We start from the raw sequence: 26,106 nt of genomic DNA on the forward strand, positions 1-26,106 counted from the left end.
AGTGGGTAACAGTTCTTCACCGTTACCTTAGTCTATACACATCTGATGTGCCCCGTCATTCTTCTTCATAAACAGAATCGGGAATCCCCAAGGCGAACTGCTCGGCCTGATAAATCCTTTGTCCAACAGCTCCTACAGATGTGTGGCCAACTCATGTATCTCAGGAGGAGCCAACCGATATGGTGCCTTGGCTATCGGAGCCGCACCCGGAACTAGGTCAATTATGAACTCCACCTGCCTCTCCGGAGGTATCCTGGGCAACTCCTCCGGGAACACATCCGGATACTCCCGCACAACTGGCACATCATTCACAGTCGCCTTACCCCCTTCCCGGGTATCCATAACATAGGCGACATAACCTGCACAACCATGTTGAAGGTAGCGCCTAGCTCTTGCTACTGAACATAAATTCGGGCCATGCTGCGGCCTTTCACCATGAATCACCAACTCTCCCCCACTTGGGGTCCTGACACGAACCAACTGTTGCTCATAGTCGATCACCGCCCCATTAGGGCTCAACAAATCCATGCCTATGATGAACTTGTTCTCACGTAAAGGAATGGGAACCAAATCCACGAGGTAACGCTCGTCATACATCCTCAGGTGTAACCCCCGTAGATCCGGGCTAGTCAATTTAGAGACAAATAGCATCAACAATGAGTTTTTGATGGAAGATTATTTGGAAGGATTAATCTTAACCAAGTTATAGTTAGGGGTGTAAACGAGCCGAGCCGAGCCCGAGCCTGAACAAGCTCGAGCTTGGCTCGTTTAATTTTGAGGAAGCTCGAGCTCGAGCTCGAACTCGATTCGAGCCTTATAATGAGGCTCGAGCTCGGCTCGTGAACAATTTAGTGGGCTCGCGAGCCTAATCGAGCCTAAACGAGCCTATATATATATATATATATATATATATATATATATATATATATATATATATATATATGTGTGTGTGTGTGTGTGTATGTATGTATGTATGTATGTGTATATATATATAGGATCGTTTAAGCTCGTTTTGGATCGTGAGCCCATGAACTGAAGCTCGGTTCGAGCTCGTTTAATAAACGAGCCTCGTATTTAGGCTCGAGCTCGGCTCAGGCTCGTTTAATTCGATCTCGAGTCGAGCTTTTAACGAGTCGATCCCGAGTAGCTCACGAGTAGCTCGACTCACTTACACCCCTAGTTATAGTATATGTTACAAGGGTTCCATACATATAAAGACGCCGGAATCCGAGTTATAACGAAGAAGTTATGGCCCGTCGAAGTTTTACGGCAAAACCGGCACGACACCGGGAGACGTAAATAGTGAATTTACAATAGAAGACTTTTTAGCCTTAGTGATCTAAACAAAAGTTGTAGTATACATTAAACCGAGAACATACAAAAAAAGAACGCCCAGATCTGACTTCGTATGAGGAAGTTATGAATTTTCTAAGATTTGACATAGCAGTGCACGACCCGAAACTCGAATTTTAGTTCGAGCGGTTTTTGGCCTACGCGACCTAAATGAGAGTTGAAGATCTCATTAATAGGAACACAACGATAAAACGACAGACGAAAACGGAGTCCGTATGAAGGAGTTACGAATTTTTCGCGGTTATTAACAGTATAATCTCCTCCTACTGTTAAATTTAAGATTTATCGAGAATTAGCCAACAGAGTCAAAATGAAAGTTGTAGATCTTGTTTTTACCTATGCGTGGATATAAAGAACGTCGAAAAAGGAGCTCGTATGCGAAAGTTACGCGGTTTAGAAGTCGACAGGGTGCTGCTGCAAAAGGGGTGACGTGGCACAATGTAGGTCACAAACGTTTTGCCACCAGAGAGCTGACATGTGGCATGGACTCGACGAGTTGGAGGTTGACTCGGCGAGTCGAGCTGCCAGGAAGCCTATAAATAGTGTCACACCCCCGAACGAGACGGCGGAAACGTCCGGGGGCTTGCACGCCTTCATCTTGTAATATCATCATAATTGTATATAATTGAAACAAGACAACACCATCATCATACATATCAAAATACAACCAGCATTGTTTACATCAAATATAATATCATAAATTATATGTCATAATGTTTAATGTATGACGATGACAAAAATATAACAAATTCCACATTTCCTGCTGACCTTTCTGCTTAACGATTCCGTGAGAATACAAGTTATTTTGAAAACGTCAACATATATAATGTTGGTGAGTTCATAAGCATAATTGAATGAAAAGTTTTGATTTATTTGTAAAACACCAGAAAATCCGATATTTCATGTATAATAGTATGATAGTAATGTGTCAAAATCAAGTATTACTGCATGTGTGTTTTCCGTTTTTGAAAGGTATATAAAATGTAATTCGAATAAAATATTGTATTTCTGTAGTAAGTTAAAGGCATTGTTTAACTGTGTATTTCCCCAGAAAATCCTATATTTTCTGTTTATAAAAGTATTGTGGTCTAAACCCTAAGACCGAATATCAGTGTATGTATGTTATTGTTTCAACAAGATTTTACAGATGTTCCATAAAATTATGTTGGAAAGGATCTCTAAGGGAGCCGTTTTAACCATACTTGATTTTTGACGAATTCGCCTGTCGTGGCGTTCTTAGGCGCCGATTTGATTTACGGTAAGGTTTGTCACCCTAGACTGGCCTAGTCTAGCTATAGCGAACAGCTCATGTGTGGGGAGTCACCCCGTATAGATCTATACACAAACTCTCGCTCTCCCTCCAGGAGACTCTGGTTATAACTACAGGCTATGATCGTACACTCTAGAGGTGTCAACCGACATGTCTCACTAGCATCATTGACTGAGTTTACGCGAATATTGTATTATGTTATATAATGTTTACTTGTATGTTTCATGCTTGAAAAACCCCAATGAGTATGCATATGAATGTATAAGGCCCAACAAACATGCAAAAGGACAACTAAGGCCCACTAAGCATGTGATGTATAGTCTAGGCCCAATAAGCATGTAAATGGACCACAAAGGCCCAATAAACATGTAATGAATATATTAGGCCCAATAAACATGTAAATGGACCATAAGGCCCAATAAACATGTAATGGAAATATTAGGCCCAATAGACGTGTAATCGATGTTTTTTGTCCGTTTGTCTTTTCGTTGTATGTCTTAGTTCATTTGTTTACCGAAATAACATAAAATGCCTAATTTTTGTAATAATGTCATTTTTGGCCCATTAAATCTAAACTTTACGATTTTGGCACATTTTGGCAAAATTGACGCTTTAGGTCCCTTAAGACCAAAAGTTTACATTTATGGGTTTATTTCAAATAAATTGACATTTTTAGCCTTCCTTTGTTAAAAATAACATTTTTGGCCCAATATCATGAAATTGACATCTTTGGCGCAATTATATATAACTTGATATTTTTTGCCCAAATATATATAAAATATTATTTTTGGCCCATTTTTATAAAGATTTACAGATTCAACCCATTTTTGATAGAAATGACATTTTCGGCCCAAGTTTTAAAAATATAACATTTTAGGCTCAAATTCAAATAAAGTGGCATTTTCAGCCCATAAAACCGTAGATTTACATATTTGGCTCAAATTTATGTTATATGACAAATTTAATCCATAAAAATCGAGATTTTACAATTTAGGCCGAAGAAAAACCGTAAGGGCCCAAATCAAGGCCCATTATGCAAAAATTTACACTTTTGGCCCTTTGGTAATTATGACTATCATAAAGACCCATTTTTATGCAAATATGACTCTTTTAGTCCTTGTAAAACCGTAAATGACATAAAAGTCTCAACTTTTTGTTTATTTGTCAAAGATGGCCCGTTTTCAAGATTTTATTTAGTTTCTTATGAATCTTCACATGTTTAACACATTTATCTTTATAGTAAGTTGTATGAAGTGTTTTAGTTTTCGAAAATCACAACTTTTGGTTAGAATTTTCGAGATCTATAGTGTTTCATCACATAATCACAACTTAAATCAAGTAAAACACACATAACATGCATAAATACATAGATATACCACATATACAAATTGAATTCTCCCACAAAACATGTTTAAAACCGAAAACAAGGGGTATGAACTCACATTGCTTTGTTTTTCTCGGTTTGATGAAGAGATGGAAGGAGATGATGTGATTCTCGGTCCTAGCAAGCTCCTTGAAATGATTTTTGAACTTAGATGGTTCTAGTGAAGTATGATTCACGGTTTGGAGCAAATGAGTAATAAGTTTTAACAAAATTATGAAGTTAAACTTGCTTGAGTAAGAGTAGATTACCAATTATGGATGAGGACTTGATGCAAACTTCTTAAAAGCACCCACCAATGGTCACGAAATTTTAAGGAGTAGAGAGGAGTTCTTGAGAGAGTCTTGAAAGTGTTTGAAAGGAAATGGAAGGTGGTGGGAGGGTGTGTTCGACCGAGTGTAATAAGAATAGAGGGAAAAGAGATGAGAGATTGAGATGTGATAGGTGCTTAGAGACATGAGACTAGTTGTTTATTTGAAGGGTAATTAGCATAGAAAACCGCTAGGTAATTATGAGGTGGCACCTTAAATATCCTCCCATTTGTTTTTTTACAAGGTTGGGCCGAGAATGGGCTAAGAAGAAATGGAAATGGAATGGTTTGGGCCCATTCTTAGTTTTGTTCGATTTTTTATAAAGCTTAGTAATATTTTTTGGCTCATTGGGCCTTTATGAAGGTTCTCGGCCCAATGAAACCCATTTAGAAGGGTTTACGGCCCAATATGGCAAATGAAATCATTTATGGCCCAACAAAGCCCATTAGAGATAAGATGCATTATTCTAGGCTCACATGATCCAAAATGCTAAAATCTTATGATTGTGGGTCCAATTAGCCCAATTAGGGTTTCTAGACCCAAAATAGTCAAGTTGAAGGTTTATTGATTTATTAAGCCCAATAAGAGAATCCTAGTTCATATTAAACTTGAACCGGGATTTTTAGGGCTTTCAACCCTTGGTTGACTGTATAAGATGCTTTGTATAAGGTTTTGCATTTTACTTGAGGACATTGATTAAGTTTGTTGTCATTGAATGAGCATAGTGTATAATATCAAATTAGGGTTACAAGTATCACAGTGGATGGTGTTTACATGAGACTAGAATTTCCTAGCTAAAATGCTAGTTGTGACAAATAGAGGTGCCAGGTTCCCTTCATTCTCCACACCATCCAACTTCACTTTCTCTCTCTACTTTCTCTTTCTAGCCTCCCTTAAGCCCCCTAAAGTCTAGGAAAACCCCTAGCACCCGAAAGAAGCCCCGAGGCTCCCGAAGCCCCGAGAAAAGAGCCCTTTGGATCATAAACTCTGCTCCGGCGGAGCCCGGTTTTAGAGAAAACCCGTTGTTTCGTCGAAGGAAAATAGAATCGTTAGAAGCGAAGCGCTGCCCGAGTTTGGAATCATCACTTTAACAAGTGAGGGCATAGTCCCTTTCATGAACATGATTTTAATACAAGTATTGATTGAAGTATTAAATATATGTTTATGTGGGAGTTATTTGATGTTGCCTGAAATACGTGTTAAAGAACATACCTGATTATATATGATGATTTAGGATAAAGAGTAAACCTAAATTAAATATGAGGAATATTGGGTAGTATCTTCTTACGAGTACGAGTGAGTTATACTCAGAGAATATGGAATGGGCACAATTATTGATCCGAGAGTATGGAATGGGCACAATTATTGATCCGAGAACATGGATTAGATCTGGGAGTAAGAGGTAAAATTTAAGGTCCGAGAGTATGGATAGTCTCGTTGTGAGGATTGACGGGGTGGGGTAAGAGTTGATTATAAATATGGGGAAATTGTATATTTTGTGAGTTCTAAATTATATATATGATATAACATTGTGGGATTGAAATCCCTATGTACTCACCAGGTTTCCCAACCTGACCCACTCAAGCTTATTTGTATCACAGGTGTCGATATGAAGTTACATTACACTGAGAGATTAAAGAGATGTAGATCACTAGTGTAAATAAATGTAAGTTCTGTTTATGCTTATGTTTCTGTATTGACGATGACATCCCAAATGTTTTAAAATGAATAACATACATTTCTTAGGAAATGCTTTGATAACGTATTTATCATGTTTTTCTGGGAACAAATTCCGCAACACTTTTATTAAACGAGGTACTCTGATTTTTATAAAGCATAAACAAAATCGGTCTTTTTTGGCCGTGAAAATGGGGATGTCACATCAGGACACAATCTCTGTAAACCTCTGATGCCCGGACGGATAGGTCGTCCGCAATCTCGACCTCTAAAGGACAATCCAACATGCCTAAAGACTCAACAAACCTCTTGCTGAGTGCAAGAGATGCGAATGATCGGGTATCCCCCGAGTCAAATAACACCTATATTGGGATGTCGTTCACAAGGAACGATCCTAAACAAAACACATAGAATATAAATATCAAAACTGACATATAATAAGAGTTGGGGAGAAGAAACATACCTGTCACCACATCTGGTGTGGCACGCGCCTCTTCGGCGGTCAGCTGGAAGGCTCGGATCCTCACCACTGGAACATCTGACTTGCACTGTCGGCCATCTGTGATCCGCAGGGTCGCTGGATCTGGCGCCGCCACTGGCACTCCTGATACCAATCTCGGGCAGTTGGCCTTTATATGGCCCTTCTGATTGCAATGAAAGCAAATCAGGTCTGACGTCTGAATGGTGGGGGTAGGGGCAGTACAGTCCCTGCCAAAGTGCCCAAGCTTGCCACACTTATAGCAACCCGATCCCCTAATCTGCAAACTCCTTCATGCGTCTTGCCGCATTTCCTATAGCGGCTCCGGCCCTGCTGGCCCTTCGACCTCGAGTCGAATCCCTTGGGCTTCTTCCCAGAAACACCAGTCGTCTTCCCAGTCTCCGCCTTACTTTTCCTGATGTGCTCTATATCAATCTTCCTCTCTCTCTCTCTCTCTCTCTCTCTCTCTCTCTCTCTCGCCCTGGCTATCATTGTTGGATATAGTGTCTAAGTCCATAACTTTATTTGGTATGTACTTGACCCGACCCGGCATGGTCCATTTGGGTTGCATGGCATTGCAATACTTGGATAGACTAAATGAGAGAAAGGACACTTGTGATTATTAATATATTAAAAGTTCTAATATATTAATAATAATATTATTTAATTAGTATTGATCAAATATTAATCTAGTATTAATTTGGTGATCAAAGTGATACTAATTAAATACATAGGGTTGATTATGACAATCATCAATTCTTTTATGGTGGATTAATGATCCATGGTTTATGGGTTTGGTTATAACCATTTGGAGCTCCATGGATATGGGAGTTACAAACCCATGGATCATGAGAAATGAAGAGTCATGACAATTAAGGGCATTCATGTGTAAACCCTAATTGTGACAACACTATAAAAGGGACCCTTTGGCTAGCAAAATCGGGACTAGAGAGTTCTTGTGAGGGCATAACCGATTTTGGGTGTAAGAAGTATTCTCTCAAGTTATTCCAAGTTTTGTGGTGTTGTGTGAAGCATTTGAGGCACAACATTTGGGGTGCTAGGCTCACAAAGTCTTGAAGGAATCCAAGCAACAACAAGGTATGTATTTCTACTAGTCTTTATGTTTTATGTAATCCCCATGCCATGCTAGTTAGGAAATAACCTTGAAAAAGAAATTTGCATGTATATAGAGAAAACATAGATTCAAGGTTATTAGGGTTGCATGTACACTTAGGAAGTGTTAGAATGCTTAAAACCCATCAGTGGTATCAGAGCCTAGGATTGTTTTTGTATACTTGATGCAAAACTGCTTAAAAAATCGAAAATTCTGCACTCTGACGAATGGACTCGCCGAGTTCATGGGGAGGACTCGCCGAGTCCATGAACAAATTCATCCTACTCGACGAGTAGAATCATGCACTCGACGAGTAGGAGCGTGCTGGGCAGTTTTTCGAGTTTTGTTGCTGGAAATGGATTAAAATCATTATCCCAATCTGTTTTGGACTTGTAAAATCTGTTTTTCAAAATGATATTGATTATGTTAACCCATTTTACATGACTTTTATCAATTTTCAAGTATTGTATATGTTTATATGATTTATTAAAATTGCTTGACATGAATTTGTGTTCTTATGAGTTTTAGAAGATCATAGGAATTATGTGTAACCTCCATGTGTGTTTAATTCATGATCTTAATTGCAATGACGGTGTCCATAACTTGTCCTCAAGTTATGGATAACCAAAAGTCACTTCTTTAAATTGTGATTAAAGAACTAAAGAGGTTTCATAAAATGAAGAGTCTTCAATTTTATGAACCATTAAAACTCATAAGTTACAAATTGAAGAGACTTGGAATAGTTTCAAATCTTGCCCTCAAGTTTTGGAATTTGAAAAGTCTTACACTTTAATACTTTAATTCCAAATTAAACCTTAGATTTTTAAAAGTTTAAAAATCAACACTTATACTATTATTATAATCTTATTTATATAGATATGTATAAGAATAAGTCACACTTACCGCAAGTAGGCCTCATTCACGAAGCCGGTCTATAACGGGGGTATAAGGTTGTTGCCTATAAAATGGCAACTTAATGGGTGTCCACTCTCACCCACCGCTTCCTTGACTGGTGGAGGGTCGTTAGCCGAACGGGTAGGACAAGACTTTAATTCTCATTAAAAGTATAATGAATTATAAAGTAACTATACATTATTAATTCCCAATCTTAGTTACTTTAGGAAAATGTGAAATAGGTGCTAACCCATAAAATTACACTTTGTACCTTACCAAGTCGTTAGTGGAGTGTGTGTGGTTAATCGGCACACTAACAAGGACTAGTAAGTGTGGCAAAGGGTAACTTGACTTTATTATAGATCGGTGGAGCATGTGTGGTTAACCGGCACATCGATTAGGTAATATAGTTAAGGGTACCAAGTCAATTTGTATGGTTATTCACACCTTGTTTGTGATCCTCGGCATCCCAGTCACAAACTTGAGAGGGCACAATCGAGATTCAAACATGCCATTGAAAAGTTCAATGTATCTCAAAAGATCTAGGAGTTTCAAATCCAATAAAACCTAATAATAAAATATTTCGTTCTTATGGTGGAAATTGGTAAATCGTCATTTACCTACCTTCAAATATTTTATAGCTTGGATTACGGCATCCCTCTTCCAACTATAAATAGTTTGTTGGATCATAGCCTTAATATTTCATTTAGGTGACTTATTAAGGACTCTTAATCTAATGAAACTTGTTTTCTTTTCTTTCAGATGTCTTCCAACAATGCTTCTGGCTCAAACCCAACAGGCTCCTTTTCCCTTATGAACTTGTGTGGGAAATCACTTTTGATGGATCCAACTTCAATGAATGGATCAGAAACATCAGGATGATTACCCGCTATGAGGACAAGGAGTATGTCCTCGATAGGGAGCTTAAGGTTGTAAATGAAGCCACTACTCCTGAAGAGTTTGCGGAGTTTGTTGCACATGAAAAGGATGCTACTAAAGTAACATGCATCATGATGGCCACCATGACTCCTGAACTTCAAAAATCCTATGAAGATTTCTACCCCTATGAGATGCACCTGGATCTGATGGAAAGGTACCATCAGAGCACGCGTCAGGAGAGGTATGAAATCATCTCCTCCACGATAACAACCAGAATGAAAGATGGTGAACCCATCACCGGTCACATGCAGAAGATGCAAAGGTTCGTTGACCGGTTATTGAAGCTTAATGTGGACTTTCCTGAAGAAATGGCGATTCATATCATTCTCCATTCCTTACCTCCATGTTATGATCAGTTTCGTATGACTTATCATATGAACAAGGAGGAAGTCACACTGAGTAAACTTCAAGGACTTTTAAGGATAGCTGAAAATGGCCTTAAGAGTAAAGCGGTTGTTACTTCTACTTCTACTCCTTCAGCAACCCCTGTTCTTGCGATTGGGCAGGGAAAGGGTAAGAAGAGGAAAACCCCTTCGAAGGGTACCAAGGGTAAGCCCCTTGATGGTTCCTCTTCTAGTGGGACAAAGAAAGGTCTCATTACTCCTTCCTCAAACCCAAAGGAAGCACAATGCTTCTATTGTCAAGAAAAGGGGCACTGGAAGCGAAGCTGCCCCAAATACTTGCAAGATGTAAAGGATGGGAAAGTTAAACCCACCCATGCATGTATTTATACAATATTGTCTAATAACTCATCTAATGCTAATTCTTGGGTGCTTGATACAGGTTGTGGTATTCACATTTGTACTGATTTGCAGGGCCTAAGAAGAAGTGAGCAAGTGGAGCACGGGAAGATAAACTTAGTCATGGGCAACAGGAAAGCTTCACCTGTCACCAAGATAGGAGTTTATTCTTTATTGCTAAATAATGGGTTAATGTTAGATTTGAATAAATGTTGTTACTCGCCTGAAATGGCGAGAAATATTATTTCCTTTCATGGCTTGTACAAACAAGGGTTTACATTTTTATTTGATAATAATAATGGTGCTATTAATGTTTATTACAATGATGTATTTTACTTTAAAGCATTACCTTGTGATGGTGTATATGAAGCTGTGAATGTTGTAGACAATCTAGGGAATAATGTGTTGTATATTGATTCTTCGAATAGCTTGGATAAAGCATCCTTGTGGCATTGTCGTCTTGGACATGTCAACAAGAAGCGCATAGGCCAACTCCAAAAGGCTGGAGTCTTGGAATCATTTGACCTAAAGTCGGATGATAGTTGCGAGTCTTGTTTACTTGGAAAAATGACAAAATCACCCTTCATAGGAACTTGTGATAGGGGTGAAGGTTTGTTGGACCTGGTACACACAGATGTGTGTGGGCCCTTCAGAGTTGCTACAAGGGATGCTAATCGCTATTATGTGACTTTTACTGATGATTACAGCAGATATGGATATATCTACTTAATCAAGCATAAGTCAGAAACCTTTGAAAAGTTCAAAGAGTTTAAGCAGGAAGTAGAGAATCAATTGGGCAGGAACATCAAGATGCTCCGATCCGATCGGGGAGGAGAGTATCTTAGCATTGAGTTCCTTGACTATCTTAAGGAATGTGGGATTGTCTCACAGTTGACACCTCCCAGAACACCACAGTTGAATGGTGTAGCTGAGAGGCGCAATCAAACCTTGTTGGATATGGTTCGTTCCATGATGAGTCGAGCTTCGTTACCAATCTCTTTCTGGGGGTATGCCTTAGAGACTGCCGCCCATATCCTTAATCTAGTCCCTACTAAAAAGGTTGCCAAAACACCTCACGAGATGTGGACTGGGAAAGTTCCCAATTTAGACCACATCAAGATTTGGGGTTGCGAAGCTTTCGTGAGGCGTGAGACTCATGATAAGCTTGAACCTCGAAGTGAGAGGTGTATTTTCATTGGCTACCCACAGAGATCCTTTGGTTACCTCTTTTACAGACCCAGTGATAACGTGGTCTTTGTAGCAAGATGAGGAGTCTTTCGTGAGAGAGAATTTATAAGCCAAGGGGACAGTGGGAGGCAAATTGACCTTGAAGAGCTTCAAGAGTCAAGCAGTGAAGGAACCTCAAATACTATCGACCAACCTGAGGAGGAAACTCCTGTTGATCCGATAGATGAGTCTGTACCTCCGAGACGTTCCACTAGGGTGAGGAACACACCTGATTTTTATTATGGTTATCACATCACCACTGAAGGTGATACATTTATTAGTGATAGTACATTAATAGATTTAGATGAACCTAATAATTACAGGGAAGCCATGGCAGACCCTGAGTCTGCTAAATGGAAGGAGGCTATGGACAGCGAGATTCAGTCCATGTATGACAATCAAGTGTGGAACTTGGTTGACAATGTACCAGGTCGTAAGACAGTTGGGTGCAAATGGATCTTCAAGAAGAAGACCGACATGGATGGGAAGGTACACACTTACAAAGCGCAACTGGTTGCGAAGGGCTTTACTCAAACTCCGGGAGTTGACTATGATGAGACCTTCTCACCAGTAGCGAAGATTAAGTCTATTAGGGTTTTGCTAGCTATAGCTGCATTTCATGATTATGAAATATGGCAAATGGATGTCAAAACCGCTTTCCTTAATGGAAAGTTGGCTGAGGATGTCTACATGGCTCAGCCAGAGGGTTTTGTCGATCCAAAATACCCTAATAGAGTGTGTAAGCTTGAGAAATCCATTTTTGGATTGAAACAAGCATCTCGCAGATGGAATCTTTGCTTTGATAAGAAAGTCAAAGAGTTTGGCTTTTCTAGGAGTGAGGATGAGTCTTGTGTGTATGTCAGGGCTAGTGGGAGTATAGTCAGCTTTTTGGTGTTGTATGTGGATGACATACTTCTCATAGGAAATGACATCCCAACTTTGCAGGAGGTTAAGTCCTGGCTTGGGAAGTGTTTCGCTATGAAGGACCTTGGGGAAGCTGCCTATATCCTAGGGATAATGATATTGAGAGATAGGAGTAAGAGACTAATTGGACTTATTCAGAGTACTTATGTGGATAAGGTACTGAAGAGGTTCAGTATGCAAGATTCCAAGAAAGGAGAATTACCAATCCAGAGTAATGCCAAGCTAAGTAAGACTCAGATCCCGAGTACAGAGACTGATATAGCTGAGATGAGTCATATACCATATGCTTCCGCGGTGGGCTCAATCATGTATGCTATGACTTGTACTCGCCCTGATGTGGCCTTTGCTTTGAGCATGGTCAGTAGATATCAAGGGAACCCTGGCAAGGCTCACTGGACTGCGGTAAAGAACATTATCAAGTATCTACGGAGGACTAAGGACTGGGTCCTTACCCTCGGAGGCAGTGATGACTTGAGAGTGGAAGGATATAGCGATGCTAGCTTTCAGACTGATAGGGATAATTTCCGCTCTCAGTCAGGCTAGGTCTTTATCCTTAATGGAGGGGCAATTACTTGGAAAAGTTCCAAGCAGGAGACAGTAGCTGATTCTACTTGTGAATCAGAGTACATAGCAGCGAGTGAAGCAGCAAAGGAGGCGATATGGCTAAAGAACTTCATTGGAGACCTTCGAGTTGTACCAACTATAAAGGAGCCAATGGAAATTTTCTGTGACAGCGAAAGTGCAGTTGCTTTGGCTAAGGAACCAAGAGATCACAGGAGATCTAGGCACATTGACAGAAAATACCATTTCATCAGACATCGAATAGAAGAAGGACTCCTCGTGGCTAAGAGGGTATCATCAGATGAGAACCCAGCAGATCCCCTCACGAAGGGACTGAGTAGGGTTAAGCATTTACAGCATGCGAGGCGCATCGGGCTGAAGGATGATATTAGTTTCAATAATTAGATTTCTGAAACTTGTAAAATGTAATTGACATTTTGATGATTAAATAAAAGTTGTTATTTATTTATGAGTAAAGTGTTACTATCTTATGTTAATCGTTTACTATGGTTTCAATTTTGCATGTTTTGACTTCCAGAATAATTATGTTTTATTCGAACTCTCCACAGTCGGTCATATGTCGGAAGTAGATATGAATCAAGACTGTCATGAATCTGGTTTGTATGATATGTCTAAAGGGTATTAGACATAGCAATAGTTGCTACAACATTCATGGGTGCTCATAAGTCCTAGGTATTGGATTAAACCCACGCTCACTTGCATCACTTCATGGAATTTATCTCGAGTGATCGTGAGACGGTAATATCATATAAATCTTTAAACCTAGAGATATGAGTTGTTGACTATGAGTTGGTTATTCATTGATTGTACGAAAACGCATTGGTAACTCGATGTTATAAAACGTGCTTTTGTGCATAATTTAACAAATAGTCAGTACAAGCATATGTGTCGAAGTTTATCTGTTCCTTCTAGAAATAGAAGCGATATCTGGGCCCCTCGATGATTTGGTTTTGACTTATGTACCGGGCCCGGTCAGAACCTAATTGATGTGTTCAATTTAGTTCTATGTCGAAACAAATCAGAGATCGAGAAACAAATGTTGGACAATAAGTAAGACCATGTTCCATGTGTTTGTCTGGCTGATATCTTGAGAGCAGAGGATTATATGATCACTTATCTTAAATGGCGTATCATTATTATCTCAGTTCCGAGAGACTTTGAAAGAGCTACGATTGCTAGTCGGATCCTGAAGTCATATCTGCAAATATAGTTATTAGACTTATCCAAGTGGGAGACTGTTGGATATAGTATCTAAGTCCATAACTTTATTTGGTATGTACTTGACCCGACCCGGCATGGTCCATTTGGGTTGCATGGCATTGCAATACTTGGATAAACTAAATGAGAGAAAGGACACTTGTGATTATTAATATATTATAAGTTCTAATATAATAATAATAATATTATTTAATTAGTATTGATCAAATATTAATCTAGTATTAATTTGGTGATCAAAGTGATACTAATTAAATACATAGGGTTGATTATGACAATCATCAATTCTTTTATGGTGGATTAATGATCCATGGTTTATGGGTTTGGTTATAACCATTTGGAGCTCCATGGATATGGGAGTTACAAACCCATGGATCATGAGAAATGAAGAGTCATGACAATTAAGGGCATTCATGTGTAAACCCTAATTGTGACAACACTATAAAAGGGACCCTTTGGCTAGCAAAATCGGGACTAGAGAGTTCTTGTGAGGGCATAACCGATTTTGGATGTAAGAAGTATTCTCTTAAGTTATTCCAAGTTTTGTGGTGTTGTGTGAAGCATTTGAGGCACAACATTTGGGGTGCTAGGCTCACAAAGTCTTGAAGGAATCCAAGCAACAACAAGGTATGTATTTCTACTAGTCTTTATGTTTTATGTAATCCCCATGCCATGCTAGTTAGGAAATAACCTTGAAAAAGAAATTTGCATGTATATAGAGAAAACATAGATTCAAGGTTATTAGGGTTGCATGTACACTTAGGAAGTGTTAGAATGCTTAAAACCCATCAATCATGACATCCAAAGTCGGGCATGCCGAGTAGCTGACATATTTCCGAATGTCAACTCCCAACATATCATGGTACTGGGTTTTCTTCATCTCCTCATCACCCGCGTACCGAGGCACCAGTAAGGCCCTCTCCCTGAACTTGGCGGTAATCTCCGCCACTGACTCAGTAGTCTGTCTCATATCCAAGAACTCCATGGCTAGCTGCTGAATCTCCACATCTGGCACAAACTCAGCCCAAAATCTGGTCGCAAAGTCCGACTAGGTCATAACCTCAATAGTTGGGGCTCCCAACGTGTCACTGACTGCCTCCCACCAGTCTCTAGCCCGCTCTCTCAAACAAACAGCAGTAAACCTGACCTTCTACCCCTCAGGGCAGAAGCTCGTCACCTGCGCAGACTCAATGTCCGCAATCCATCGTCTCGCCACAATGGGGTCCTTCACCCTGCTGAAGTCTGGCGCTCCGCATCCCCTGAAATCCTTAAAGGAGAGTGTGCGAGTCCCTGACTGGCCAGATGCCATGTCACTCCTAAATGCCCTAAGGCGATCCTCCATCAGCTCGATGATACCCTCCTTGATCGACCAGAAAATCATCGGGGTCGCCTCAAGGATGCCTCTCGTAATCTCGGATACAATGAAATTGCGCAATCCGTCATCAACTAGCTCGGAACCTTTACCCGAACCTGACCCAAACCCTGAACCTCCTGCTCCGTGACATGTCATCACCATTCTGAAACAAACCACACAATCATCAGAGTCATACATTATATCGAGAGACCTCATGCTCACTACAAGTTCCCTGGTTTAATCTCATCTCTCCTTGACTCGAGTACGAATCCTCTGTTTTCCGTAATACGGGCTCATACTACCTTCCATATCTATCCGTACTTTCCTCAAGGATTGCTTTGACCTCACCAATTCCCTTTCACTACTACTGCTCTTCGCGCTAATCTCATCCTAGGCTTACCCTATGGTAATCTCCGACCCACTCTCCGCCATCAGCTTCATAAGAAGTCTCTGCTATCTCTCCCTAACTAGCTCGTGAATACCATTACATATTACTAAGACCATATAAATCTTCGAATGAGAGGTCCTACCCTAAAACGGTTGGACTCGGACAAGAGTTGCGAAATAGGGCTAGACCTAAGCTTCTGAAATTATTTAGTCCTCGTAATATGTAACTTAACGTATTCGTTTACTAGTTAGTTAAAGATAAATAGGACTCCTAAAAGCACAAAGCAAACAACATTCGAGCATTGAGTAACCAAAACCAAGCATATCCTAATCAGGCTATTATATCACTGACTAGTCAGTACTATCATGCAGTTCAATAAGCACATACAGCAGGCACATAAGCCATCTTCCTAGATCCTTAGCCCTAATCTAGCATGCAATTCTCATACACATATAGTAGGCATATAAGGCATCCTTCCTAGATCCTTAGCCCTAATCTAGCATGCATTTCTCATAATCATATCATATATCATAGCAAACACGTATGGGTATTTTGGGAAAACTTACTTTCGGTCGAGTGTACGCATCACACTGCTTGTTCTTTCTCAAAATCCTTAATTTTAATTTTTAGAAAAATTGTTTTCATTATAAAAATTTCTCAAACCCTCGATTTGAGTATAGACACCCCCGAAGGTGTGTCCGAATCCCTCAAACCAAGACTCTGATACCAACTTGTAACATCCCAAAATTCAAGACAAAAAAAAATCATTTTTAATTTAACAATTATAAACCATTTGTCTGAAAACATCCATAGTATCAACTCATATCAAAACCAATGTATCAATAGTCAAAACATGTCATGATAAAACAACATCAGAGTATAACTCCCAAAGATCTCATGTGCGGAAATCCTGGTGTGATGCGCTGCAATCATGCCGACTCCTTTCCTTTCGAAGAAGAAGTACTTGAAACCAAAATTGAAAACCGTAAGCACAAAGCTTAGTGAGTTCCCCCATCATACCACATACCATACAATAAAATACCGCCTAGCATATTCGGGTGTGGCCTACCCCTTCGGTCTCTTTCAATCGGTAACCGCCTAGCATATCAGAGTGTTGGCCTACCCCTTCGGTCTCTTTCAACCGGTAACCGCCTAGCATATTTGGGTGCTGGCTTACCCCTTCGGTCTCTTTCAACCGGTAACGGGGACTATTTCACCCCTATTACTACCACATATCATCCTAGTACACAAACACATAAGTCACATACTGCCTAGCATATCTGGGTGCTATCCCACCCCTCCTACCACTATCAAATAATATCATAGCATACTAGCACATAAAGCATAACAGATAGTGGCATACCAGACAATTATCACAAACACAATCATCTCTACTATAATCAACTACTAGTGGGTCGGCATTGGTGCCTTCGACCAACTTCTACTGGAAGGTAATTCACCTCGAATATCGGAAAGTAACTAAAATCCTCGGCTCCGATAATCAACCCAACTCAAGCTCCTATACATAAAAGATTTCCTTAATTACCCTTTCATACTCATGACCCCCCCCCCCTTAAGGGTCAACTTTTGTCAAAGGAAAAGTCAAAGTCAACATTCTGGTCAAAGTCAACATCTGGGTTGACTCAACTCGCCGAGTTGGTCCATCAACTCGCCGAGTTCCATAAATCATAAAACCCTGAAATCGCGATCCAACTCGTCGAGTTATTTCACGAACTCGTCGAGTTCCTCCTATTCAACAGAATCGGGACTTTCCAAAACAGCTCGTCGAGTCCGTCCTTGAACTCGTCGAGTCCTTCCTTTTACAGAATCGGGTCACTTCGACCCAACTCGTCGAGTTCCTCTATGAACTCGTCGATTTCTTCAGTCTGTTAAGCTTTCTTAATGTATTAAGTCATTGTTCTTCGAATCTAGGTCCCATATTCCAGATTTAGGCCGAATACACCTCTCGGAGGGTAAAGTTTCCGACTTTAGCCATTAAGACCCATCCTAAAAGAAGTGAGCTCTAAACCTAACTCAAAATGGATTAGATCTAACTCCAAAAGCCATCAAAACTTCAAGATAAGCCAATGGGTCATAGATCTGGACTCTAGGGACAGTTTGGTCACGTAAAGTTCCTATATTTACTTGCATTCATGGCCTACTTGGCTCAAAAGACCAAAAAGATGGTCTACAAGTTGCATGGGACTTCCATGGCCATAAAGTTGGCACCTTTATGCCATGAAGTCCCCTAAATACCCTAGATCTGAAGGGGTTGCCCACATGGGACGCCCAAATCCCAAAAACCAACATTCTTGGACCTAAATATGGAGAAAACATTCTAAAACTAGATCTAAGCATACTATAGGCAATGTAGGAGCTTTATACCTCAGATGAACCAGAAATGAAGCCCAACTTCTGGATCTACTCTCCTCCTACACGTCCTTGCTCCTTCTTCAAGTATCTTCCTCTTCAAAATCACAAAGAATGCACAAAAATGGCTCAAAACTCTTAAAAGTGAATTAGGGTTTTGTGGCTAGGGTTTGGGACAATAGAGGTTGTAAATGAGGCCAACTTATGGGGTTAATGTGTTTAAATAGGGTGCAAAACCCTGAAAATTAGGGTTTCATTCTACCAGCCTACTCGTCGAGTTGAGGCTTCTCAACTCGTTGAGTAGACTTCTTAAACCACGTCCCAATCCATCTCCACTCGACGAGTTTGGGGCATCCACTCGTCGAGTTCCTATACAAAAATGAATAAATTATGATTTTAAATACACACCATAAACCAGACGTTACATTTTGCATGTTTAGAACCACTTCAAGAATATTCATTTATTCAAACTTCCATAATCGGTCCTACTCCTGGAAGAAAGTAGCGAGTTAAGATTATCATGGAGCATTGGTAGATTGTCCAAAGGGGTTTACATAGCTAAGTTTGCGACCAACTCATGAGTAATTTAAATAGAGATTTTAAATTATTAGAGTAACCCACACTTAGAGATTACTTCATGGATTCTTTCACAAGTAATTCTAAGATGGTAATATCATATATATTCTTCAAAGTTAGATGCATGATATTTTGTCCTACAATCTATTGTATCTTGGTTTTTCCCCAACGTTGTTCATAAATGGCAATCATATAGGGTTTGGCTAGATATGGCATGAGGAATAGGTGGAATATATGTAGTCAAAGATTATTTGTTCACTTCTTCTTTAAATAGTTAGAGTCTACATCTTTGGGCCCCTCAATGATCATGTGTTAATATTAAAATACATGGCCACGCTCAAACTGACTTGATGAATCAATTATGAAGTTTATGTTGGTTGATACAAGCCAATTTCAGGAAACAGAATATTACATGTTTGAGATAGACTATATCCATGTCACATGTTCATACAAATATATTGAAGAACAAAGAAATATATGATCACTTATCTAAGGCCTATGTCATGACTCTATGTTGTGAGTATGGCAGATATAGTTGATTGTATAGTATCTACTCATTAATAGTAAATTATACCATATAGTGTTGGTAACTTGTGCAAGTGGGAGTGATGGAGAATGGTGCCCATCGTTACAACATAGTTACAACCTTTGGTAAATTACTATTAATAGTATGGTCCTTTTAGGTTACATATAATGGCAGAAATAAGTAATAAATGACATTGAAAAACTATAAGGACTTGATTTGTTAATTAATTAATAGTCTTTAATTAATTAAACGAAATCTGGAAGTTATGGAATATACTGGAGGATAAAATAAGATAATTTAAGCAGTCAGATAATTACCATTTATATGGATAGTTAAGAGGTGACTAAATAATTATCTTTTAGGGTTCTATATCATTCCTTATAAATAAAGGGCTCATTGGACGAATTATGATGATGAATTTTACTCAAACCCCTAGAGAAAATTCGATCCTACCTCTTTATTCCCAAAACCCTCAAAATCGCGACGCCACATCGTAGTGGCTTCATTGCCACGACATGGTACCTGCAGTTCCAACAATTTCAAATTTTTGGAGCTTCTTTTATGGTGTTCGTTACATGGGTTGTTGTCGAATGTTGCTGATCTGAGTTCCTTGAGTGTGACTACAAAATAAGAGTTCTACGTTGGACTCTTAGCTCTTATCAAACAATCAATTGAAGATATACAAGGGTTTCTAAAAACCCTATAAAAGGTATGAATACTCGTATATTAAAGTTGTATTAGATAGGTTGTTCATAGATCTGGTTTTCAAGCCTATTGGGTATAAAAAATTGTTGCTACCGTTGTCCTTTTAATGTTGTCTAAGGAACCAAGAAACTCATCAGTTATTGCAACGTATCCTTAAAGATGGGAGACCTTGTGGTATAACTTTAGATAACTTTATTTTGACAAGTTTCATATCATGTATATTTTTTTATTCATGTTGTTTTTTCTTATGATTTATATTGAGCTATATGATGCTTAGAAAAAGTATACTTTGTTATTGCAATGTCCCATGAAGCTTTAAACGACTTAACAAATTTAAACATTTTATGGAGTTGATGATGAGATATAGTCTCACACCAATGTTTTTCAAATTAAACCAATATTTAGGTTATGTATACGTGTGGAATCCACCAAAACTATGTTTGACGTACTAGCTGAAAAGCTAGCTGCTACCTAAAAAATTAACTAATAAAAAATATCGTTTGGTAAAACTGACTGGAAAATATAAAATGATTCAAAATGACATTTAAAAGAATGCATTTCTATAATTAATTAAAAGTATATTTGGAAATTTTTTAAAAAGGGTCTTAAAAAGCTATTCTAAGTAATTTTTTAAAAAACTAGCTTATAAACTACTTTTTGACTTGCCAAATATGATAACTTAGAAAAACTATAAAAAAAAACTAACTTATTACTTAGTTGTGGTGCGCAAAATACAACCTAATTTTTTATTTAATCTTCTTTATTGATTTTTAGTATTTATTTTGATCTTGTAAATAAAAATTGGATAAAAATAAAAAATAAAACTATTTATTTTCTCTCGGTATAAATATAAAATCTAACAAAAGAAAAGAAAAAAAAAGGAACATATCCTCACCATATTTGGACCTTCCGCATATGTATAAACCTCTTTTCTCAAACCGATTTCACATATCGCAAATAACAATTACAGTCAACTGAACCCCACCATGAGCGACAACGCGTCCACTGCCGCCACCGCCTCCTCCACCACCACCGAAGCCTCACCGATCACCAAAACTTCCGTTGTCGGAAGATGGGCTGACGAGCCCGACGACGTTGTAGAGGAGCCCGAAGCAACATCCACTTCCTCCGCCACCGACGGAATTATACTAGACTCTCTCGCCATCGACGAGTCCAAAAAAGTTAACAACTTCCTTGATGATCCTGAAGATGCCAACATTCAAGCTGTAAAACAAACACACTCCCTCATATTCATATTTTTCTTTATCCGATTCCAGTTCTAATTAAATTTACTTTATTAAGCTAGGGTTTTTAAATTGATTTTAGGTTACCTCCGGAGAAACACCGTATACATCTGCCGTGAGATTCGAGGATTTAAACCTTTCACCGGAGTTATTGAAAGGACTATACGTGGAGATGAAGTTTGAGAGACCGAGTAAGATCCAATCAATTAGCTTGCCGATGATACTAACTCCACCTTTCAAGAATCTAATTGCTCAGGCACACAATGGTTCTGGGAAAACAACTTGTTTCGTGCTCGGTATGTTGAGTCGCGTTGATCCAAAGCTAGGCGTTCCTCAGGCACTGTGTATATGCCCAACCAGAGAATTGGCAATCCAGGTTACTCTAAACTTCAAGTTCTTGCTTCCTCCTCTTATATTCAGATTATAAAAATGATACAGATCCGTAGATATTTGTATTTTTCAACAGAATCCTGCCTCTTGAATCTGAGAGTTTATCTAGATACTTACTGATTTCATTATATCTTAATGATGATGCAGAATATGGAAGTGCTACTGAAGATGGGAAAGTTTACTGGCATAACATCAGAATTAGGTCTTCCTGCAGATAAAGCTAATTACATGCCAATCTCCAAAAGAGCACCAATTACAGCACAAGTAATTATCGGCACACCTGGTACAATTAACAAATGGATTGCAGCCAAGAAACTGGGTACTTCTCAACTGAGGATTCTTGTGTTTGATGAAGCAGATCATATGCTTGCAGAGGTGATCTTGTTATTATTACTACTATTTAATAATCTAGCTTTTGAGCTTTGTTATAGTTAGTGATTACTCATGTCATGTAGTTTATTCTACTTTTAGGGTGGTTTTAAAGAAGATTCTGTAAGAATAATGAAGGAAATCGTGAGGTGGAGTCCTAAATGCCAGGTTTGTTGTCTCTATAATGATTTTAACAATCATGTTAATTCAGTTGCATTTTTTGTTTTAGTTGTGTAACATCATACACGAAGCATTTACAAAAAACAATGCACAGGTGCTATTGTTTTCTGCTACTTTCAATGAGAGCGTGAAGGCTTTTGTATCAAAGATTGTTAAAGATCTTTTCAAACAAGAATACAATCAACTATTTGTGAAGAAAGAAGAACTGTCATTGGATTCAGTGAAACAGTATAAAGTGAATCTACCTGATGAACTTTCAAAGATTTTGGTAATTAAAGACAAAATCATGGAGCTAGGGCAAAAAGTGGGACAAACAATTATTTTTGTTAAAACAAGAAAAAGTGCTGGAATGTTACATGATGCACTTTCTGGCTATGGTTATGAAGTCACAACAATTCAAGGTGCTCTTACACAAGAAGATAGAGATAAAATTGTTAAAGAATTCAAAGATGGATTGACTCAAGTTTTGATATCAACCGATGTTCTTGCCCGTGGGTTTGATCAAGCACAGGTTTATAAAATTACAATTCTACCCCTGCTTTTATCTTTTGTGTTCTTCCTTTATAATTTATATAATTATATCTTCCTTTTTTTTATCAGGTCAATTTGGTGGTTAATTATGATCTTCCTATAAGACATGATCAGCAATCTGAACCTGACCATGAAGTGTACTTGCATCGGATTGGAAGAGCAGGGCGATTTGGGCGTAAAGGTAATTTTTTTTTTTTTTTAATATTGTAAAATTCTAATACTTGAAATAGTATTAAATGAGTACATAAATACTTTATAATGTTATGTAATAGGAGCTGTATTCAACTTGCTATGTGGTGAAAGGGACAACATGATCATGGAAAAAATTGAGAGACATTTCAACCATTATGTTACTGAGGTAAAAAAAAATAAAAAATTATATACATATTTCTAAATAGTTTGGGGAATGTGTAGTTAATTTGATTATATATTTTGTAGGTGACCTCATGGACAGATGATGAACAGTTTGAGGATGCCTTGAAGAAAGCTGGTTTGATGTAAAGATTTTACATATTGGACCTTTATATGAAGCTGGTTTTAAGTTATTTACTAAACTGCCATTTAATGGTTTTTGTATTGTTTGGTTGGGATTTATATTTGTGACAAAAGTTGGGAGTTATGAGAAGATTTAATTTGGAATATTTAGTTATATTGCAGTGGTGATTTTGATGTATTCTTACTCTTGACTTTTGAGGATTGTGGATCTTCTTCAAATGTATTCAATGGTTTTTTAGGAGAAAAAAAATCCATAATATATATAAGTCTATCTATTAGTATTGAGTTTAAAATTCGTGTTGTAGGATTCTTTTTGTTTTCGTTATTTTCTTACCAAATGGATAAACTGATACCCAAATTAACAATTTTTTAAAGAGTTTATGTAAAAAAGAAAACAAAGAAAACATATGTCCTTACCTCGTTAGTATTGATTTTGAAATTCACATTTGAACTTTTAATTAGATCTAAGTGTAACTAAATTTGTAATTAACAAATGATATAGTTGCAGCACTATAATGGAATATCAATAGAGCAAGTGATAAAGTCTACATAAGGAAAAGCAGTAAGAGAAGAGAATGAACCCAACAGGTAACTAATAAAAGAAAGGAGTTTGTTTTTTTAGGGGTAAAGGTCCATGTGGGTTGGTGAGCTAATGAAACGAGACCATAAAATGGACTCTAATTTCTAAAAATACTTCATTATAATTTCTTAATTTGTAGAATATTGTATTTCCTTCAAAGATTAATATATTCGTTATTTGTAGAAAGACAAAAATAATAAAAAAGAAGACAATGGAGTAATTTATAATTATTTGTAGTTTAGTAAAAATACGTAATATTAATCATTGTAGTTAGCAATGATGTACCAAAATATGCTTATTCGATCAATAATTACATGGTTCGTTGACATATGCTAATATTTAGTTTTTCCCCCCCTTCAATTTATTGCTTCTTTGAACTAAAAAAACTATATATTTTTTCAAAACATGGAAAGTTTTTTGTACATCATTCATTTATCTCTCCAACATAAGAACATAATTACTCATGTTATTGGGGATATTAGCTTTATGATGTATCCTATTCAAATTACTAGAATTTTGTTATATGTTTGTTACTGTATTTTCAGATCTCAAGTTTAAATAAATCTTAACTATTTAAAGATTCTCTATTTACGAGCCTCTTATTTTTTGAAATATTTTTACTAGCAATAAGCTTATGTTCATGTTTAAGCCTCACAATACAATGCCCAGATAAATATATCTTTTAAATATCATATGAAGTTTTATCTACAAATAAAATGATCTTATATAAAAAATGGACACTAGTTTATATCATATGCAAACGAAATCATATCCATTTAATATCAAAACATGTACTTTGATTATTATAGATCTTTTACCATTCTCCCCAAAATAAACAATACAACAGGAATAAATGGTGTGGTAGAAAGGCATTGGAAGGAGATGATGAACTAATATATATATAACAAATTGATGGTCAATGGTGATGAATTGTGTAAAGTTGGGTACATGGGGAAAGGTATTTGTTTCTTTGTTTTGAGGGGTATTTTAGTAATTCACTTGGTTTGTATGTAATACTTATGGTTCTAGTTTGGAGCCCTATGAGGAATCCCCTTTCTTCTCCTAGTGGAGGGAGGTGTGGAAGGATACATGAGTTGTTCTTCTTCACCCCTCCCCATCACTCTTGTTGTTGTTGATGATCTCCCTTCTAACATAAAGCTTGCATTTCCGTTTCTCTTTATCCCAACTAGCTATATAATAAATTAAATTAAAACAATGTCAATAATGATGAAGTTTACTATTAAGTTAAAAAAATATGAGTTTAAATTTTACTTAATTTGTAAATGTCAAATTCTTCTCAAAAGAAATTTCTCAAATCAACGAATCTACTAAATAATGTGAGAATCATCATGGAGAATTGGAGATTATATGAATGTTATGCTACACTGAAAGCATGAGAGATTGAGTTCATGTCTGAAAAAGCATACAAAATTACAAAAACACACGGATAATGAAATGACCTGCATGACTTTGTGATCTTTGTGTGGAGACTGGAGAAGATCGGCAGTTGAAGCAAGTCTTTGCAATCCAAGCCGTACATGTTATGCTTAATTATAACGGTAACCGCATCTCGTGTGTCTCGTGCACCATGAGCAAAACTTTTTTGATAGCAACTTCTCCAGCCACGAAGACACCAATTGCCGCTGCATTAATCCCCCAATCAAAGCACGATTTCACCGTGTTAGAAACTTGGGTATAGAAAGGCTTGAAAATTCTGAGAATTGTAATTATCACTTTCAAATCGAAGTATTTGGGTGGTACTCTCAAATCCTCAATTGGATAAGACTCAGAGAGACAAGAACAAAGAATGTTTGATGATATTTTCGTATGTACCAGAAATGAGACCAAAACCAACTTTAAGATCTTTGTCTGAAAATTGTCATATGACAGTTTTAAACTGTCATAAAACCATAAAAACTGTCATAAAAATAGATATATGGATAAGGGTCAAACCAATGGTCAATTATTGAAAAACCAATTTTTTGATGCATTTTTAATATAGTAACATACCCTATATAAAAAATATTTCCGCGCTGACCTGACCCCAGCCACGGGCTCTGCCCCTTGGACCCCGCCAGGGGCTGCCGCCCCTTGGACCCCGCTCCCAGGGGCGCTGCCCCGGACCCTCGTTCGTTCAGGGGCTTCGCCCCTAAATGACAGTGTACTTTGAAACTTGATCAAACTTAAACAAGTGTGTACTCCACACCTTCCTTACTTGTTTAGTATTTATCAAGATCACTTTTGGTCAACAAAGTAATCCCTTTACACTTAAATAACATTGATGATAACAAAT

At 37.9% G+C, this 26,106-nt stretch overlaps 1 protein-coding gene across 1 annotated transcript; it reads left to right on the forward strand.

The window, feature by feature from the left end:
- Positions 1-20,917: 20,917 nt before the first annotated feature.
- Positions 20,918-23,411, forward strand: LOS4 (P-loop containing nucleoside triphosphate hydrolases superfamily protein). The gene is made up of 8 exons (XM_079075370.1): positions 20,918-21,250; positions 21,351-21,644; positions 21,806-22,033; positions 22,130-22,195; positions 22,302-22,718; positions 22,808-22,919; positions 23,011-23,096; positions 23,177-23,411. The coding sequence occupies exons 1-8, from the start codon at positions 21,011-21,013 to the stop codon at positions 23,237-23,239; spliced, it is 1,506 nt and encodes a 501-aa protein (XP_078931496.1). The 5' UTR covers positions 20,918-21,010; the 3' UTR covers positions 23,240-23,411.
- The last annotated feature ends 2,695 nt before the right edge of the window (positions 23,412-26,106 follow it).

Source organism: Lactuca virosa, chromosome 1, assembly GCF_052849685.1.
Source record: "Lactuca virosa cultivar CGN04683 chromosome 1, Lactuca_virosa_CGN04683_v6, whole genome shotgun sequence".
NCBI lineage: Eukaryota > Viridiplantae > Streptophyta > Magnoliopsida > Asterales > Asteraceae > Lactuca > Lactuca virosa.

Bases quoted from the DNA above. Each gene is read 5' to 3' on its own strand.
- LOS4 (XM_079075370.1), top strand. From the start codon at position 21,011: ATGAGCGACAACGCGTCCACTGCCGCCACCGCCTCCTCCACCACCACC. The intron at 22,034-22,129 runs GTGATCTTGTTA...TTCTACTTTTAG, and splicing joins CAGATCATATGCTTGCAGAG to GGTGGTTTTAAAGAAGATTC. The intron at 22,196-22,301 runs GTTTGTTGTCTC...AACAATGCACAG, and splicing joins GGTGGAGTCCTAAATGCCAG to GTGCTATTGTTTTCTGCTAC.